Raw genomic sequence first — 20167 nt, forward strand, 5'->3', positions numbered from 1 at the left:
TAAGGATCTCAAAATATCATTTTACAAATGCAAATTAATCATGGTCTAGGTTCACAACATCAACACAGGTCAAAGGTAGTGGATATCACTGAAATGTTATCAAACATTACATAGTGTTTTTTCTTCCTAGGTATATCTTTTATCATTGACAATGTCAATGATAATTTGACATATGTCAGTATTATGAAACCTTCTAATGAGTTACTTCACAAATATGAATGATCAAATAAAGCAACTTTACAAATACAAATGACCAAATAAAGCAAATGATAATTAAATCACAAGCACACGCACACACACACAGGAATGAAAACAAACCAACACTATATAAATATCATGAAATGGAAAATACAAATAACTGTTATAAGGAAGAGAAGGGAGAAAATAAACACTGTAAGATACATAATAGAAATATCATTAAAATAAAAATGAGTATTAAATATGTGGGAGAGAAATCACATGATATGAACAAAAATAAGATCAAATCAGTCAAATTGACTAGACCAGTAGTCAGTTGGGTGCAACTGATATGACAATCACTGACAGTCACATTTCTGACATATATTCTAGTCAGAAATAACTCTGTTCTAGGAAAATAAGACTACAAAATAGTCGAATATGACTCAAAGAACAGTTGCACCAAGCTGACCCTATTACCTGGTCATTTTTGACTGATTTGTTTGTAGAGTGTATGAACAAATGAAATGAAATATACTGTAAGCTGGACATGAAGTTTAAACAAATCACTCGAAACATAAATCTTAACATCTAATCATTTGTATTAAAAAGAAATTTTACATAGGGTCCATGTGATATTGATCTATAGTTTCATATTATTTTTGTGTATACATGAAATTCTTCAATTGTACATAGGATTACAATGTACAGAATGCTATTTCTTAGCATCAATAGTAGGCCTATATATTTCCAGAGAATCAAAAAAAACAAGCATAAGTTTAGAATATCATAAGCTTGATCATTACTTCCTGTAAGAATTATTATTATTTAAAAAATACATACATTTGCATTTGATTCAAACATTAATTTTTTTTATTACTGCTTGAAATAAACTACCGGTAAATATCTTAAAGAAATACATATCTGGTCTATATTCACTATGCCGATAGGATTAGCTTAGCTTGATCGGAGAAAATTATTTTCTAATGCCCCCAAGTCCGAAATGCTGTAAATTGAAAATCATATTGATGTAATGATTGAAATCAATTAACATGAAAACAATGATATATATACAGTGAAAGACAAAACAAAAAGAAATGACATGGAAACAGAAAATAACACATGACATAAACAGTATTACATTGATGTTACAACGAATAACATAAAGTGACATTTTGACAAAATTAAACACTGTCACACAATGATAATGAACATATAAATGTATGGACGTAGATTTTACATTATGACAAAATTAAACAGTCACCCAAAATATGAATGTGTATAGATACGATGTAGAGTACAGAACTAAATGAATGGAAATGGAATAATCTGCTACAAAAATAAACTATACAATCGTATAATGTGAAACTGAAAATTCAAAAAAAATATGTAAAACATATGATGATAAAGCCTGTCATTTACAACAAAAAGTACAAATATCCAGTAATTTAAGTGTATTAGTATTTCAATATCATTTTCGGGATTCATTCGTGGTTCAAAAGATATTTTAGAATAAGATTACTTGCAGTAAATGTTACATAAAGATCACAGCGTGATTTCATAGTGAAGGGACCTTGCCTTACATGTATATAAAACTATAATTAAACAAGTACAACGTCTGATTCACGACACATGTCATAGCAAGCTGAAGAATACGTAGAACTGATTGGCAATGAGTTCTGCTCATAAATTTCCTGCTTTTGATAACAAAAATACCAGATACTTTTAAAAGTTTGGGATCAACTCACAAATACTTTACAAAGACCTAACAAATGATAAAAACTTATCCGACCAACATAAAGTTGTAGAGGTTTTAAGAACTAATGGTTAAGAAACTCCACTGCAGAGGATATACGCCTTCTATGGAGAATTAAAACCAGTTTTAAAAGTTAAAACCAAAAACTCTACAACAAAGTGTACCATATTTAGTAGGACTCTATTGTTTATCAAAATCTGCTTTTACTTGGTGGGAGAAAAAAAAACAAAGAAAATTACACTTCTGGAGTGTTAACCCTAACTTACCTGGGCTATTTTGTGGGCTCAAAATCCTTGGGGGCTTATCAGACCCCCCCCCCCTGATCTTGGCCTCGGATTGTGCGATTGTGAAAAAAAATCACAAGAAAGGAGAGAATGACATAACCTACGCCATTGCAAAGATAAATGCACAAAATTCTTAGATTTGTTTACATGAATTAATTCTGCTTATTCATTCATGAAATCATCTTTTTTGCTCTAATTCACTTAAGCTCCAAGAATGCTAATTTTTGGTGAAAATATTCTTTGTGGCATTCCTAACGACTGCAAAGAAAAAAATAAGGTACCAAAATTAATATCTTATGTATTTCATTGTTCGTTTAATTTCTTTTATGATTCTCTGTTTTATATCTGCATGTTTAATATTGTTTTTCCCAAATAATCATCGGGAAGATTATTTCTGGCATAAATAGCATCAAATAAAATGACCATTGTCAATAAAGTGAGAATAATCCCTCAATTGTGAATTTTAGATGAAACAGATTTTGCGATAGCTTTGTACATGATATGTACTTTTTCGAGCAATTTAGGTCTGACAAGCATTTACTTTATGTTACATAATTTTGTTACTGCATGTCCGGGGTCACAAAAGTTGCGCCAGATTTGAAAGTATAAAGTCAGCGCTGTCAAAAAATATTTACACAGTGATGTATTTTCTTAAATGTCGGTATCAAGTTAGGATTAATAAGTGAATAGTCAGGATTCATCCACATCTTCTTAAGGAATCCCCCTGGTAAGTTAGGGTTAAACCAAGGAGATAATCTGGATGAAGGAATACTGTTGGGAAAGTAACTCTATGGCAGTACAACAAGATGGGTTTGGAAATAAAGTAACAGTTTCAAAGGCTACACCCATCATAAAATGATAAGTGGGTTCAGGTACCATAACAAAAGTCCGACCCACTTTTCACTGTGGATTAAAGCAACAATCTTGCAAATTCTCTTCAGAGAATGCCTCTGAGCAGCAAGAGCAATGGATGCAACCTGTGTTAGGGTACCTTAAAACCATGCAGGAGAGGACACATAAAATTGATGAGAAGATGATGGTGGTGGTGAAGGTGGTGATGGCGTGGTAGTGGTAGCGTGGTGGTGGTGGTGGTATAGAAGGGTTACCTTTTCTCCTGCCGACCCCTTTGGCCCCTCGAAGGTAGTGTTCCCAGAGAACGGCTGACCCTTGCAGGACTCACCAGCTCTTCCTGGAAGACCTACATCACCCTACAGTGTTCATCAGAAGAAAAAGAAAATTGTGCAACAACAAAATGACATGCATGGCTTTCTCTTGGTGCATGACCTTTGGGCAAGCCAACGCATTCCAAGCTCACTCTAACTAAGCATCTAGCTAAGCGAGCAGAGAAGCAGTACCTTTATGCCCCGGTCCCCGGGCACCGCAATGGTAGTGTTTGGGCCACCAGCTGGATTCTCAGGGCAGTGACCTGGTGGGCCTTGAAGTCCTTCAGCGCCCTGTGTGGAAAAACAATATCATGCCATATATGGACAACTCCGAACTGCTGCAAAGAAAATGCATCTCAGAAGAAAGTATGGAGTGAATGGACTTTCACAGCAGGATTGCAAATGCAGAATCTAAATAAAATGTTCATTTTGTCATAATTTCTGAATGTTTTCTGATGAAGTTTGGAGAAAACTAGGAGATTAAAAAAGAATTCCCATGCCAGAAAAGTATTAAGACTGTAAAAATTTGAACAATCATCCTGTATCATACATGGAGCTTTTATTGTTTCCTTGAATGATGTGTACCTCTGTCACATTTGCTCTACTGCGGCCGTACTGCGAGTCAAAAACAGCCCTTTTGTTTATAGTCTTAATCCAATCCATCCTTATATGTAGCTGGTACAAAAACAAGGCAAAAGAAATTTTGTGTCTCGCCCACTTATGAAAATAACCAGAAATATTGTGATTTGCGAGGGCACGTAAGAGAATTATATTGAAACTTCATTGTGAAATGACTGGGATGGAATAACACTTGTCATAAGAGCCTTGCACGTAAACTTTAATGTTGACCTGAAAATGACCTTTGACCTTACCATGTGACCTCCAACTGCAGCATACAATGCAGGTCGCCTAAGTACATCTACCATCCAAGTTTTGTTGAAAAGTAACTTAAGGTTGTGGAGTTAGGTGTCATAAGAGAGTCTTGCATGTAAACTTTAATGTTGACCTGAAATGACCTTTGAATTACCATGTGACCTCTGACTGCAGCATAACATGCACGTCCCCCAGGTCTATCTAAAATCCAAGTTTGGTGGAAATGTGACTTACGGTTGCCGAGTTAGGTGTCATAAGAGTCTTGCAAGTAAACTTTAACGTTGACCTGAAAATGACCTTTGACCTTATCATGTGACCTCCTACTGCAGCACAACACGCAGGTCCCCCAAGTCCATCTACCACACAAGTTTGGTGGAAATGCATCTTACAGTTGCGGTTGGAGAGGTGTCATCAGAGAGTCTTGCATGTAAACTATAACGTTGATCTTAAAATGACCTTTGACCTTACCATGTGACCTCCGACTGCAGCATAACATACAGGTCCCCCAAGTCAATCTACCATCCAAGTTTGGTGGAAATGCAATATACAGTTGCGGAGTTAGTTGTCATAAGAGTCTTGCATGTAAACTTTAACATTGACCTGAAAATGACCTTTGCCCTATGTGACCTCCGACTGCAGCATAACATACAGGTCCCCCAAGTCCATCTACCAACCAAGTTTGGTTGAAAAACGGCATACGGTTGCGGAGTTAAGCGTCATAAGAGTCTTGCATGTAAACTTTAACGTTGACCTGAAAAAGACCTTTGACCTTACCATATGACCTCAGACTGCAGCATAACATGCAGGTCCCCCAAGTCCATCTACCATCCAAGTTTGGTTGAAAAACGGCATACGGTTGCGGAGTTAAGCGTCATAAGAGTCTTGCATGTAAACTTTAACGTTGACCTGAAAAAGACCTTTGACCTTACCATATGACCTCAGACTGCAGCATAACATGCAGGTCCCCCAAGTCCATCTACCATCCAAGTTTGGTTGAAAAACGACTAACAGTTGTGGAGTTAGGTGTCATAAGAGAGTCTTGCATGTAAACTTTAACCTTGACCAGAAATTGACCTTTGACCTTACCATGTGACTTCAGACTGCAGCATAACATGCAGGATCCCCAAGTCCATCTACCACCCAAGTTTGGTTGAAAAGCAACTTACGGTTTGGGAGTTATGTGTCATTACATGTTTGTGACGGACGGACGACAGACGCCGGACGGACAACGGACGCCGCACGACATTTGGATCCCTAAGTCTCGCCTTCACCTCTGGTGGGCGAGACACGAACGGGGGGGGGAACCAATCAAATATATTGCTGTACACATGTGTGATGAAGAAAACGTGTTTAAAGGGGTGTTTATCCTGTTTTAGACGCGGACCACGCGCACTAGTTAGGGGTATCAAAAACACTGATTTTAAAAAGAGGTGGCTTTGAAAGACTGGTAAATGGTCAATTGTGGGGTCAAACGTATTTCGGTTACGTTTTCTTTTTCCAAAGCTTTTCTTTTAAAGACTAACCAAATGAGTTTAATGTATGCTAGCTTTTTCCCCAAGCTTTTTCCCTGGGGCTTTTTCCTCCTCGTTCCTGAAAAGTTCTTCCAGATTGTACAAATCTTTTTTGCGGCCAAAACATCTAAAATCAGCCCGCGAAAAAACTTGTTTAGAGGGTTATTTGACACACAAAGAAAAACTCGTTTAGAGGGGCATTTGGAAATAATTTGGTCATGCATTTGTATAGCAATACATTTGACTGCCCCCCCCCTCCCCGGCCAAAAAAAATTGTTAAAACGGCTGTTTTCTCCTCGCCATACGGCCGCCGTAGAGCAAATGTGACCGTGGTATTTGTTCTCAATTATTTCTAGGGATACTGACTATCACAGAAAAAGAGTATCTAAATTCTTAGGATTTTTTCCAAAGGCTTTAAAATAACACCACTGTAAAATAGATGGGGTGTTGTTCACTATGGATTTGCAATGGATTACTTTATTGTTCAAGCAGGTTTATTTTGTTAAATGAAGAAAAAAAATTCACCACTGGTTTAAACAAATTTTGCGATAGTCAAATAATCATTCCGAATTAGGTCTAAAAAACATTTTAATGCGTTCCCCATATTCCATTGAATTTTTTTATCATTATGTATTTTCAGATGCTTTATGTATAGAGACATTTTAATGGAAATATCTAGGAAGTGCTTTATAGGAGGTACCTCAGACAAGGAGAGGGGGAGGAACTGATGGTAAGGGGTGATGCATGAGTAATTACCTGGTCTCACCATGAGATTAAAACAGTGGTCAGAGCTATCTTGGAAATGAAAATAGTCTGTTAGTTAGAAATCCTACGATCATAAACAAGAATGTTTACTGCTTATAGAACATGTATAGAAATGAGCAAAAACAAAATGATTAAGATACAAAACAAACGAAGTTGTCTAGCAAGATAAATCTGATTCCCCTGGGAGCCTCGGAGACAGAACACTTGAAGGGGCATGCCGTTGCCCCTTCGATTCCGTCTCCTCCCTTACTGCCACCAATGAATCGCTACGATTATAATTCGAAATCATAAAAGGACAGGTCCACCCCAACATAAAGTTGTTTTGAATAAAAAAATAGAAGAATCCAACAAGCAAAACACTACTGAAAATTTTATCAAAATCGGATGTGAAATAAGAAAGTTAATTATGACATTTTAAAGTTTTGCTTAATTTAACAAAACAGTTATATTCACGTCCTGGTGGGTATGCAATTGAGGAGACTGATGACGTCATCCACTCACTATTTCCTTTGTATTTTATAATATGAAATATGAAATATTCTAATTTTCTCCTCATTGTCAAGTGAAACAACAGGTTTTTTTCTCCATGACCATGTGGAATTAGCATTGTTTAATAGTATATGGTTCAGTCAAGTTAGTCTGTATTGTCAAATCTGTAAAAAATGAAATATTGTATAATTCAAACAACAGAAAACAAAAGAAATAGTGGAGGACATCATGGACTGTCTCATTTGCATGTCACTGGAATGTGCATATCACTGTTTTGTGAGAAGTAAGCAAAACTTTAAAATGTCATAACTTTCTTATTTTACATCCGATTTTGATAAAATTTTCAGCATTATGCTAGTTTGATTTTTCTCTATTCTTACAAATCAACATTTCATTGGGGTGGATTTGACCTTTAAAAACAACAGGTAGTGAACAGTTCCTCAATTGCCCAAACTTCTGCAATGGGACCGACAAATATCAGGAATATTTTGATAGCAAATTCCAATCTTTTTTCAATCAAGAATTAACTGCTGGAAGTTAATTAAACAAAACTTCTCCCTGTTCATAATTTCAGGTTGCTTCAATCCTCGTACTTTTGTTTCTTAATTTTGATTTTATCAATTTAACGATTCATATCCGTTTGCCAGCAAATCTATATTTTTTTCTTGTGCATTAAATGGGTTTTTTACAGCAAGACCTACGACATGTACATCCAATAGGATAACTTACTAATGAAAGGTCTAAAGAGACCACAGCTCCATTTCATGACAAGAAAGTCTACGATATTAGGTTTGTAACTTCTGTGACTTTCATCTAAAACTCAATCCATTTCTTTAAGTGTAGCCGATTCATGTTTACTGAACACATTTATAAAATAGCTCTGTATTTTTAAGCATCGTGATTGGCCAATATGCGTCACATGACATCCAACTTTTTTGGTGCACTGCACGGCAGTGCAAAAGGTGCACAACGAAAATTGATATTGCACGCACGAGCAAACCAGTGCGGTAGAAGTCCAACTAAACTGTACTGTAACTTTTAAAAAATTTGTTTCTGTGTTGCTATTTTATAAAACAAATAATGCACTCACTCTGTCGTGCGTTAAAGTAAATGCAGAGAAAGCTCGGGTTCTTCAGATGATGCACACTGGGCACTCGCCGCAAGCGGCTCGTGCACAGTGCGGCATCTATCTAAAGAAACCTTGCGTGCTCTGGATTTCCACTAACGCACTTGGCTGCATGCATTATTTGTATAATAATTTAACTTCCTTTTGTTAGTTTTACCTTTTCTATCTTTCACAAACGATTTTGGGATCAGCCCTCTCAAATTTATGAAGATCATTCAAATTCATTGCACTGCAGATTATCATACTGATATTGCCTACCTCAAGTTTGAATATAACATTTCATTTCCCCAATGAGTTATATTTTCCCCCAAGGGCTTGTATTTTCCTGAGGGAAAGTATAGCTTCAGAGTTGAAATGCTATTTATTAAAAATATAAATCAGGCAATATTTCTTATATTACAGAGTCAATGTAGATTTGCTATCTGAGACTGCATTTATCATCTGGTTCTCTGATTAACTAGAAATGCTCGCTACAGCTCTGATCCATCTCCGTCATAATAGAATAATTTTGGAAAAATATAGCAAGCGCGTTCTTCATGCAATCGACGCGTAAACACCACCATGTACGTTAAGTAAACGAATGATTACGCAGCGAGTGACGCCGCCTTGGTGAATATAATGCAGCAGTTTACAATATAACAGAGATATATTCTGAGGCAACGTCAAAACCTATAATATAACGAATGGGATCTTTGCAGCTATGGTCACGTGATGGCATATTGACCTATCACTGATTCAAATCTACATAGCCTATGAAATATATTCAAATATTTAATACAACTTTATCTTGCATTATACAATTTGATCTTGTCTCATATTCACTTCATCTTATCAAATTTATTTAACATATAAGTTCCTACGGTAAAGATGGATTTGTTTTTGATGTACACAAAGAAATGACTTACCTTTTCTCCTTTAGGCCCTCGAAAACTGACTTCATGTTTACCCGGTTCTCCTTTAAAACCTCTGGATCCTTTTGAGCCCTAAAGATTAAAAAAAATAATAATAATAATTCTCCGCTTTTAAATAGCGCTTAATACATCGAAATGATGTGTCTAAGCGCTTTACAGATATGTTATTACCCCGCTCATCAGATTCAATCAGTCATTCCCGCATACAATGTGTGCACATCCTTAACTCCCTGCGGAGTATTCCAATCAGTTGCCCGTGAGGCGCACACAGTACTGGACAAGCTACAATGTCTTTCTCATCCTACACGATACCCATTTAGCACCTGGGTAGAGAGTGGCAAACTGTGGATTAACGCCTTGCCAAAGGACGACAGACTGTGGTGGGATTCGAACACACGACCCTCTGTTTACAAGGCGAGAGTCAGAACCACTACACCACGGCTCCTCCATGGAGGAGAAGATGAAGAAGAAGAATTTCATCACTGACATTCAACAGAAGTGAATTTGACACCGACTGATCACTTTGCAAACAAACAAAAAAAAATTGGTGGTTCACTGGAGCTTCAATTAATCCAATGCCATCAAAGGCTATGGTCATGGATAAAAGTGCCCTATTTCCCCCATATCCTACAGAAAGAGGCCTTGCCCGAAAAATTATTGAAATTTAAGGTCTGGTTCACTGACCATTCCCATTCTTCGCCAGAATGACATAGATGGGAGGGTTACAAGAACTTACATTGGATTGCAAATCAAACAGAATTCCCAAAATCAAGCATAAACGGGCATTGAGGGAAAGACAAATTGCAACTGAACGCAAACAAAATTGGCGTTTAATCAAATGACTTTGATTAAACAGTTTTTGTCACTTAAAACGCTCTGGGGGCTTCATTTTGGCATGATACATGAATTTGAGTGGCACTTTGGTTTCTTGCAACTTTTAAAACAGGATGATGTTAACTCTGTCTGGAGAGATCAGAGGTAGGATCTTCGGGCTCTCAACAGATGGATTGCAGAGGGTTCTTGAACAAAAAATATCGAGAAAGCAAGCGGGTTAATATTGACAGAATAAATGACCACTCATGGTTGTCCGCCTGTCCCTGATGTACACGCAGTTGGTTGAGTATCTTCCAAGAGTTCATGTGCAAAACTCATCACCTTCGTAATCGCATTACATGAGTAAATATGGCACATATGGAACTTCAATTTGGAGGAATGTTTGGAATCTGACATGGCTAGCGACAGGTCATAGATGGTGTTCCCCCTATACAGATCTCTTAACAAAGTTACAGCTCACATCCCAATCTATCTTCTACTCTTCACTTCTACCCTTTTTTCATCTGCTCTTTCTATCTCTATCTCTCTCTCTCTTCCTATCCAATCTCATTCTCACTCTCCTGTATTACTTTTGATGCTTTAAGGGGTGGTCCAGGCTGAAAATATTTATGTCTGAATACACAGAGTAGAATTCACTGAGCAAAACGCTGAAAATTTCATCAAAATCGGATAACAAATGATAAAGTTATTGAAGTTTAAAGTTTAGCAATATTTTGTGAAAACAGTTGTAATGAATATTCATTAGGCAAGCTGATGATGTCACATCTCCACTTTCCGTTTTCTTATGTTATTACATAAAATCATATTTTTTTCATTATTTCATACTTGTGTGAATAATATGTCTCCCTTATAATGAAATAAGTTGCAGCGATAAATATCTAATGCACTAAATCAGTTGTCAATCCAATTTTTCTAGTTCTTGGAGGAAAAAATTTGAATAAACCTAATTTCATATAATAAAAAAAAGAACAAGTGGAGATGTGACATCATCAGCCCACCTAATGAATATTCATGACGACTGTTTTTACAAAATATTACTAAACTTTAAAATTCAATAACTTTGCTATTTGTTGTCCGATTTTGACGAAATTTTCGGCATTTTGCTCAGTGAATTCTACTCTATTTATTAAGCTGTAAATGCTTTCAGCCTGGACCACCCCTTTAAGCCTAATCCAAATCCATAGTTTCATAATATCCAATAATTTTGATGTTTCTTCCCCGTATCCCTGCATCTCCGTCTTTCTCCAACTTATTCTGAATTCCCCCATCTTATCAAATTTCAAACTCTCATCCCAACTATCTTCTATTAAATCTCTCCCTTCTTTCTCATCTGTTGCCTGATCTCACTCCATTTCTTTTCTTGTCTATCACCTTCTTTTACCTACTGGATGCATTTGTTTCATTATGATCCCCATCATCCAACTTTCTAGACTTTCTGTGGAGCGTTAATGTGGCCCATTGGATTAGCCTCCGAACTATGAAACAGCGGGTCGTGGGTTCAAATCCCAGCCATGGCGTAATTTCTTTCAGCAAGAAATTCATCCACAATGTACTGCACTCGACCCAGGTGATGTAAATGGGTACCGGCAGGAAGGAATTCGTAAAGAAGCTGTGTTCGCCTCTTAATCGGTTGCCTAGCTTAGCCGGGGTAATAATAATAATAGCAGTGCCTTTTCCAAGCGCCATGAGCACCGAAAGGTGGACCTGTGCGCTATATAAGTAGCCACCATTATTATCATTAGACCAACAAACAAACTTACATATAATCCAGCAAGATGCAAGGTAATGCAGCTTTACTTTAATACCCTATACAACTTACCGGTATTCACAAGCGGTTAACATTGTGTCTACATGTTAACTAATGGACTGAATAATAGATCAGGAATGGAAAGTTGAGATACTTACCAATAAACCAGGATCTCCAGTGGGTCCTCTAGGACCAGTTGGTCCCGGGTCTCCAACAAATCCCTATATCAAAATAAATCCATATACAAATCAACTAAACATCTCCAATTACAATGATAGCATACAAAGATGAATGAGAAAACAAGCTTTTTCTTAAAGGGGAGTGAACTGTGGGAGGTATCTCACTGACTGTGTGTTATAAATACATAGGCCCGTATTCTGAAGTCGGGTTTAACTTAAAGTCAGGTTTAAAGTTGTGGTTTAAGTATGGATGGCCAATTGTTACATAAATCGCCAACAATAGAGATATCATATTTCAGCTCATTTGGCTCTCAAAATTATTCATAATTGTGTAGGAAGTATAAATAGATGACTGTCTTCACCATCGATGAATCAGGAAAGAACACGGTGAACATAAGAAACACACAACTTAATAAAAATATTGACACTTTTGGCTTCCCATAATTTTAGTACAGAGTTAAACTCTGGTCTAAGTTAAACCTGATTTCAGAATACGGGCCATAGTCTTAAAATATACGTTTTCAAATATCTACTAATATCTAATACTGCCAAGGAGATATCTCCATTAAGAGGGCGTATGGACACTACAACTGTTATGTCTGTTCCTGACCTCCCGAATTTGACTTTATTTTTTGCTAAAATCTTTGTAATCTGTCTGGCTAACTACTGGAATGTACTCTGAAGTTCACATATTGTGTTCATCCGATTGTTTGGTGAGCTAACTTTGCTTGATTTTAGCCGTATTTTGAAGATCGAGAGCTGTTTGACATAATGTGATCGTGATATACCAATACCACGATGAATTGCCAAGTGATGTTAAATGTTCTGTCTTAAAGTTCATTTAATAACGTAGTTAATGACCACATCTTTAATTGGCTCCGACTGTACATTATTCTCTGTTGTTCAAATTCCTAAGCATTGGAATGTAGGGTGTGTTAACGTAAGAGGAGGGTGGGGGGTAGATGTTATGACCGATTAGTTTTATTTCTTATTGTTTTGGTATGTTATTTTTATATTGTGTATAATTTATATTTGTGTAATTTTCTTTTATGCTATATGAGGACCCCTCGGTAGACCAGCAGCACCATGATTGACGCTGCTGAGTAAGGCCATCCTCCCGTTTTTTATTTTATCAATTCATATGTATCATTTTATATGTATTGTTATTTGTTTTTTAACAGAAATAAAAAAATAAAATAAAATAAATAATATACTACAAAGAATAAATTGACCTATAATTGTATTAGCATAGAGATACTTAAATGTTCTGAGCGGAAATGTAATTGTTTTGCTACTTGGTAACATTATCATTGCGGTATAAATGTATTGAGTAGTTAATTAACATGTTATCATTCAAGTGAGGCTATATACTAGACTACACTAGCATTATGGGTCAGGAAACTGGCAAGGTATGAGCAGTTGAGGACTCGAGATGGTGCTATTAGTTCATATCTGCTTTAAAGAGTATCATAGTAAAGGAATATTTGAAAGTTTTATATTCGCCGGTTATCTCTTTATTTGTACGTAAAATTAATTTTTCATAATGGTGTTTTCACTTTGTTTCTTTGTTGTTCTTTTACGGATACCCCTTTCATAAACCCATCCTCCAATTAGCTGCCTAAGAGTAATGTGGATAGTTCAATAAAAATTGCGTTCACAAACTCCGAAAAGAATCCGCACTATTTTTACGAGCGCCCGTCCTGAAAAAGGCGGATAATCATCATGACAACTGCACACGCCCCCTCCGATGCGGTTACGCTGGAAAAGGGTGACCTTGTGACCGCACCATGGCAATTATCCTCATTATTTGGAAATGCGTTCATAAAGTCAAAATCTGGTTCCGATGCCGCTATAATGCGGATAATTGCAGCATCAAAATAATGCGGATAACTCTGGTCCTCCCCACATAAGCCACATAATTGGGTTTATGAAAGGGGTATGAGATACATTGTGTTTTTTCCCCCATGCTTTCTTAGTCCTTTGAAACTTTTGTGAAAAGCACTTTATAAATTTTGTATATTATTATTATTATCAAATAAAATGAATGAACTATGGCAAAGAGAATGCTCACGTCATGACCATCTCGGCCGGGTCTTCCTGGTTCTCCTTTGATTCCTTTGACTCCGAAGGTTGTTTCACCGGGCGGTCCCTGCACGAAACAAAGATTCCAAATCAAAATGAAATTAATTCATGAGCATTTCACCAACAGTAGACCAGTTCATAGTTACTTCAATTCAATTCAAAATTTATTTCAATCAATCAATCATAAAAATACAGGTATATACAAATTACATAACATGGGATTTGGAGCCCTTGGAAGTTTTCAATAAAAAAAATTGTGGATGGGATACGACCATGATACAAGTAAATACAAATAAATATAAGACATACATAAAGAGTGAACAACAAATTAAATTGGAATACAATTTGAAGAGAGAAAAAAGAAACAATGGTCTATAAATGTAGGGGAAATAAACAAACAAATAAGAAGTAATAATCATAAATCATAGTGACCTACAGTGTGCTATTGGCAGGAGTTTTCATACTGGGAGAAAAATTCAACTTTCAGAAGTTTTTTTTAATTTATTTAGAGTTTTACTTTATTAATATCATTATTTAAATAATTCCACAGCTTGATTCCTCTACAATGTAGAGAATTTTTGGTAATTTTAAATTTTGAGAGATATTAGTGAAGATCTGCTTCTTCATGGACAATTTGGTAAAATGACCTTTCATTTCTTTCATTATGATAGGCAGGTTTTAACGCAAGGTATTAGGTAAGCATGCTTTACAAAGCAGGATGAAGAAATTGAATAGACCAGGTGACTAGAATAGCACACAAATGAACACTTTATGAAGGTATTTGTTGCATTCCTACTTTGAACGCATATTATAGCATGTTGCACAGTGTATTTTGGCAAACTGTAAAAATGGCCCTACCAGTCGTTCGAGGACGCATTGTTGGATTTTGTGGATGTAAATGAAAAACACAATTCAAAAGAATATATGAATAATCAAAACATCAAAAGTTGGAGCTTATCTCATTAGATTTTAAACCACCATGTCACTTTAGTACCAATGACCTTCCTCTGATCATGCGCAGAATCTTCTGATCATAATTAAGAATGGGCTTATTGATTAGCATACCGAGTTGGTAGATTGTCAAATTAGATAAGAACAAACAAGAACATTACAATATTGTATCTGTAACCACACCATCAGGGCCACATTGCATAAAAATTAATATTATAATAACTTTGCCATACAATGGTAACTACCAAGGCAATGATGCTTAACAGCCAATCAGAATCAAGGATTTCAGGGATGTTACCATCAGATGGCAAAGTTACTATAATAGTAATTTTAATGCAGAGGGTCCCAGATTTATTTTTGTTCAATAATCTTAAACGAAGTTATAATTTCTTTACAATTTTTTTTAATTGTCCTTTAAAGATCTATCCTGCTATATCTGTTTTTTTATGGTTCCTATATACAAATTTTGAAAATCTCTTTAAGCATTGTCCCAGTCATAACAACAACAAGAACAGGTCTCTAAATCCACCAGACTCTTACATCAACATTGATAATGGCACTCATCCAGAACAAAAATAAGTATAAAAACAAAAATACAGTGATCTTGAGCACCTTCCTGAATCTAAAGTTAATTGTTTCCTGTATTCCTGCATGTCACGGTAAAATGAATTAAGAGGACAATTGATTGAATCATAAATGCCACCACAGGTGAAAGAGAAAGTGCTTGTTTCAACCTGATTCTTGATATAAGAAACTGCATCTATTTGGTCAGAATATGGTAAAGGCCATCATACATATATTCAAATTGGACAGCATAGTCCTAAACAGGAAGATTGCAAATAAACAATGATTAATGAGATTAAATGGTATAAACCAGGGGGAAAATCTCTCTTTTTTTCCAGGGGTTACTTTGTAGCCCACCAACCCAACTTTTCTACATTTTTTTTCAGTTTACACTGAATATCCTATGGCCCTGAGCCCCCTATACAAGTATCCTATTATCACCCAATATAATTGATATTGCACATTTCTAAACGTGCATGCCTAATATTTGAAGTTTTCTGGGCTATTTTTTTCGTAAAAAGACCCTGCTCTTGGATTTATATTTTTAATAATACCAATAGAAACCTTCAAAATAGGTCACACAACATGATGCTAATCATTAGTCCACATGAACATCGGTCTAGTTATAAGGCCCATCTATTCAATGAGCCTCAACTCTAGCACTTTTATATAAACTAATTACATTAACATTTTTTTTCTTTCAATCAGAAAATGATACAACTACACACGATTTGCTAAACTATGGGAGTTTTGTTCTATGCCTTAGGCAACTTGTACTTCTGTTCGACACTCCACCTCTCTTCCTAGAGACTGATATTTTGGTTCCATACATTCCAATTCTAAGTGTATTCAATTTAGAAGCAGATTGATATTCATCAAATAGGTTAACTACTTTCAACCCTGACTCCAACCAAATATCAACGTAATCTTGTATTAAAGGACCCACCTTGACAACATTTGGGAGAAAATGAATGAATATGGATTCAGAACAGCTGACATTTTTCCTTCACTCTTCTGATCTCAAGTCGACATTTGCAAGTAGGATATTGTGTCCCCATTTTTTTTTAATGTAGAGTTTAAACTAGAGCAAAATTAATTTAAGGTTAAATAGCTTCATCATAAGATGATATTTGTAATCATTTCAAACTGTCTTGAAATCGCCAGTAATTTACCCAATCAGTCACTACAGGTTAACATTGTTAAGGTTTGGAATTTCAGAGATGAACATTGAAATAATGAAGATTTTTTTTTCTTCAGCTCTAACCTTTCAGTGACCAAATTATTTCACTGTGTTCATACCAAACAAGCTTTCCCTTGGACCCTGTCTGTGATGAGATACACCTCGGCTGAAGTGAGGGGATTAACAATGATCAGTTTGTGAGGGGGGTGAGTGATACAGAAACAAGCCTGTTTTTCAAGGTTCCCTGCGTGACCTCACCAATAGGATGTAGGAACAGGTTGATGCGATCAAACCATCTCCTCTACAAATGAGGCTTTGTTCGGCAGCACCCCAAGGGAAAAGAGATGAAAACCTATTTTCATATGACCTGCAGCATTCAGGGACCCCATGTCACAAGACTTGTTGTGAACTATAGGTTGCACGACACTGCTCATAAGGTACAGAAAGATTGCAGTTTGATTGGTTGAGCGCTTCAACTGTAGCATTTGTTAGTTTTGTGACATAAGGCCATGGTCCTTTGGTGGGTGATGATTCATATCTGTGATAGCTCTATTAGCTGAAAACATGTCTGGTATTGAGGTTGCGGGTACAGCACTCCATTTTGAGCGCACCCACATTCCTATTTACACCATAGGGAGAACAAACATAGCCACATATATCAAGATATATACATGCCTAGTGGGGACCGTAAAGATCGTAACAAAAAAGGTGATGGAAAAGAGAGAGAAAAATAAAGAGATATAGAGTTAAAGTGGAAACTGGTGGTATCCAAGGATAAAGAGAGAATGATTAACAAAAAAGGTGAAGACAGTAGAGAGAATATCATTACAAAGGAAGAAACACACCATTCGACAAGATAAGACACAAGATTACATCCATTGAATAGAAAATCCTCTATGCCAGTTTGAAGAACACAACCTTGGGTTGAAGGCAGTTCTACCGCAAATAAGACCAAATTGTAGCCCTAAATATAGGACAAGCCTACCTGTGGTCCTGGATCTCCCCTTGGTCCTGGTGGTCCTTGTTGTCCAAATCCTGTTGGTCCAGATGGACCCCTTTCTCCCTGGAAAAATGAAAAAGGAAAAAAATTGAGACTACTCCCCTGGACCACACGCAGACAATCTGATGTCTATAAGTAGCAAGGCCAACAGTTTAAGTATACCAAAATTTTGAATTCTGAGCTCATTTCCTGTGTCTATGTTTCAGAAATTCAAATGAAAACAATACATAAAGGAAGACAGGGAATGAATCTTAAATACACTTTAGGATTATAATTTGCCATAAAAATCAGCTAATTGAGAATATCAATAACAATGCAGTATTCAGTCATTCATTAAATGGGCAGATGGATTTGAGAAATATCATGAATATTTAACAGTAATCATAGCTATTAATATTTGGTAATTGCAAATTACTTATCACGTACCATTAACATCTCTCCACACTTCCAAAGGACTTGGATATCCCTTGTAAAAAGTAAGAATTTACCATAGTATTACCATGGTAAATTCATTAGTACTATAGTACTACCACAGAAGTACCATACAGAATCAGAAAGTACGATTTGAAAAAAAAACAGAAGCACCATAATGTACCCTAGTAATTACACAGCAATATGCCATAGCAATATCATTGTACTGTATGGTACTTTCTTACAAGGGTATTTTGACAAACCTTTGTTCCATTGCAACCAGGAATACCAGGTTCTCCAGGCGGTCCTTCTTGTCCTGGCTCTCCTGGAATTCCTGGGATCCCTGGAATACCGGGATTACCCAAGCTCCCTCTGAATCCTTTAGGTCCTGTAGATCCTGCAATTCCTAGATTTCCCTGCGGAAGTTAAAGAAGAAGAGGTCCGTATTAAGGAATCTCGAAGAGGGAAAAGTATAAATCAGAAAGGTACTCTAGAGTTTATAGGGAAGAGCGTTGTGGCCCAATGGATTAGCTTCCGAACTTTGAAACAGAGGTTCGTGGGTTCGAATCTCAGCCATGGCGTAAATTTTTTCAGCAAGAAATTAATCCACATTGTGCTGCACTCGACCCAGGTGAGGTGAATCGGTACCTGGTTGGATTTATTCCTTAAACGCTTTGGCGCCTACATGTATTAATATGGCGGCTTAGCTACAGCCGGGTCAATTATATTATTAATGCACTATATAAATGGACATATTATTATGATTATTATGAAACTTAGACTAAGAGTAATTTGTGACACAATACCAGGACAATTATTCCCTATAGATGTTACTTACCTTTTGTCCTTTATATCCTGGTGGGCCTTCTACTCCTGGGAATCCAGGGGGGCCTGGTGGTCCAGGAAAACCTATAAATCCCCTGTCACCCTGAAAGAATAAAACAGAGAATTGCTTGAGAAGTTAAAAAATTATCTTTTTTTTAATTAATTAAGGTAATATGATGATGATGATAATTATGATAACAATATCAAGAACAATGATAAAAATAATAATACAAAATAATAACATTAACAATAATAATAATGATAATAATAATAATAACAATAAAAATAATCATAATAAAGATAACAATTATATTCATGATTAATAATAACAAGAAAAATATCAAGAAATACTAATAACAAAAAAGTTCGGCAAATAATAAGAACTTTCAGATGTAAACATGAAATTTCAGGTAGTAAGGTTTGAAAAGAGCTTTTGTCAAGGTAGGCTGTTAAGGGTCTGATGTGGAGAAAAGACTACATCACAATCTGTTACAATTCCTAATCGTTACCAATATGGTACAAGTCAATTGGGAGCCATCTTTTGTGAAACATGATTCTGTTGACAACATATACTTAATAAAGATTTCCAGACAAATATGATCTTCAGGTATATTTACATTAAATGAGCTATCATAACTTCCCTTTTTGGCAACTCATTTTCAGGCCAAGAATTTGGGAGGTCTGGTCGATCCGACATATTTCCATTCCATAGTTAACTGGAGTTGAAAGCGAACCAGATTGATCACATCACCTCTGGATATCTCCCCCATGTCTTTATTACTTCCAGGCTTGGCTATATAGACATCTCTTGACCTTTGACCTTCCAAAATCCAGACATTGTTTATTTTCTTGACCAGATTTTAGCCTGACAAAACTTCTTTGGTAAATAAAAGGTACAAAAATACTACACAGAGCTCTCATTCAGAGTATAATATAATTGGCATGCCCAGAGGAGAGATGCCATCATGTAATACCTTATCGGTAACATCAACATCCTTTGTTTCATTTCAGTCGGAAACCAAACTTCAAGGGTTACATCCATGTTGGTTACAAATGTTTGTATCAATTATATGTGAGATATCAGTATGAGTATAAAAAGTATTTTTTCTGTTTTCATGTAAACTGTGAAAGACAGGTAACGTTTGGTATGCCTGGAATGCGGGCCAAAACGAACCGCATGAACTGTACAATCATGACCGAAATTGAACTTAGGTGAACAATATCCGTTGTCCTTCTGTTTCGGCCTACACATGGAGGCTTTATCAAATTCATGAAACCTTGTTGGAGCTGTTCTGTCATTCAAATTGATTTGATTCATTTGAATTTATAGAAAAAATCA

At 36.2% G+C, this 20167-nt stretch overlaps 1 protein-coding gene across 2 annotated transcripts in view; it reads right to left on the bottom strand.

The window, feature by feature from the left end:
- Positions 1-20167, bottom strand: part of LOC121429627 (collagen alpha-5(IV) chain-like) — a 76023-nt gene that overhangs the window by 40446 nt on the left and 15410 nt on the right. Inside the window, exons 3-9 of one of the 2 annotated variants that reach the window (XM_041626764.1) lie at positions 18842-18931; positions 18267-18419; positions 17578-17655; positions 13887-13964; positions 11795-11857; positions 9050-9127; positions 3573-3671 (exon numbers count right to left, since the gene is read on the bottom strand). In XM_041626764.1, coding sequence (XP_041482698.1) covers positions 3573-3671; positions 9050-9127; positions 11795-11857; positions 13887-13964; positions 17578-17655; positions 18267-18419; positions 18842-18931 — 639 coding nt within the window. Of the gene's footprint in view, positions 1-3323; positions 3426-3572; positions 3672-9049; positions 9128-11794; positions 11858-13886; positions 13965-17577; positions 17656-18266; positions 18420-18841; positions 18932-20167 lie in introns of both variants that reach the window. The other variant, XM_041626763.1, reaches the window with a different exon arrangement.

Source organism: Lytechinus variegatus, chromosome 16 (assembly GCF_018143015.1).
Source record: "Lytechinus variegatus isolate NC3 chromosome 16, Lvar_3.0, whole genome shotgun sequence".
NCBI lineage: Eukaryota > Metazoa > Echinodermata > Echinoidea > Temnopleuroida > Toxopneustidae > Lytechinus > Lytechinus variegatus.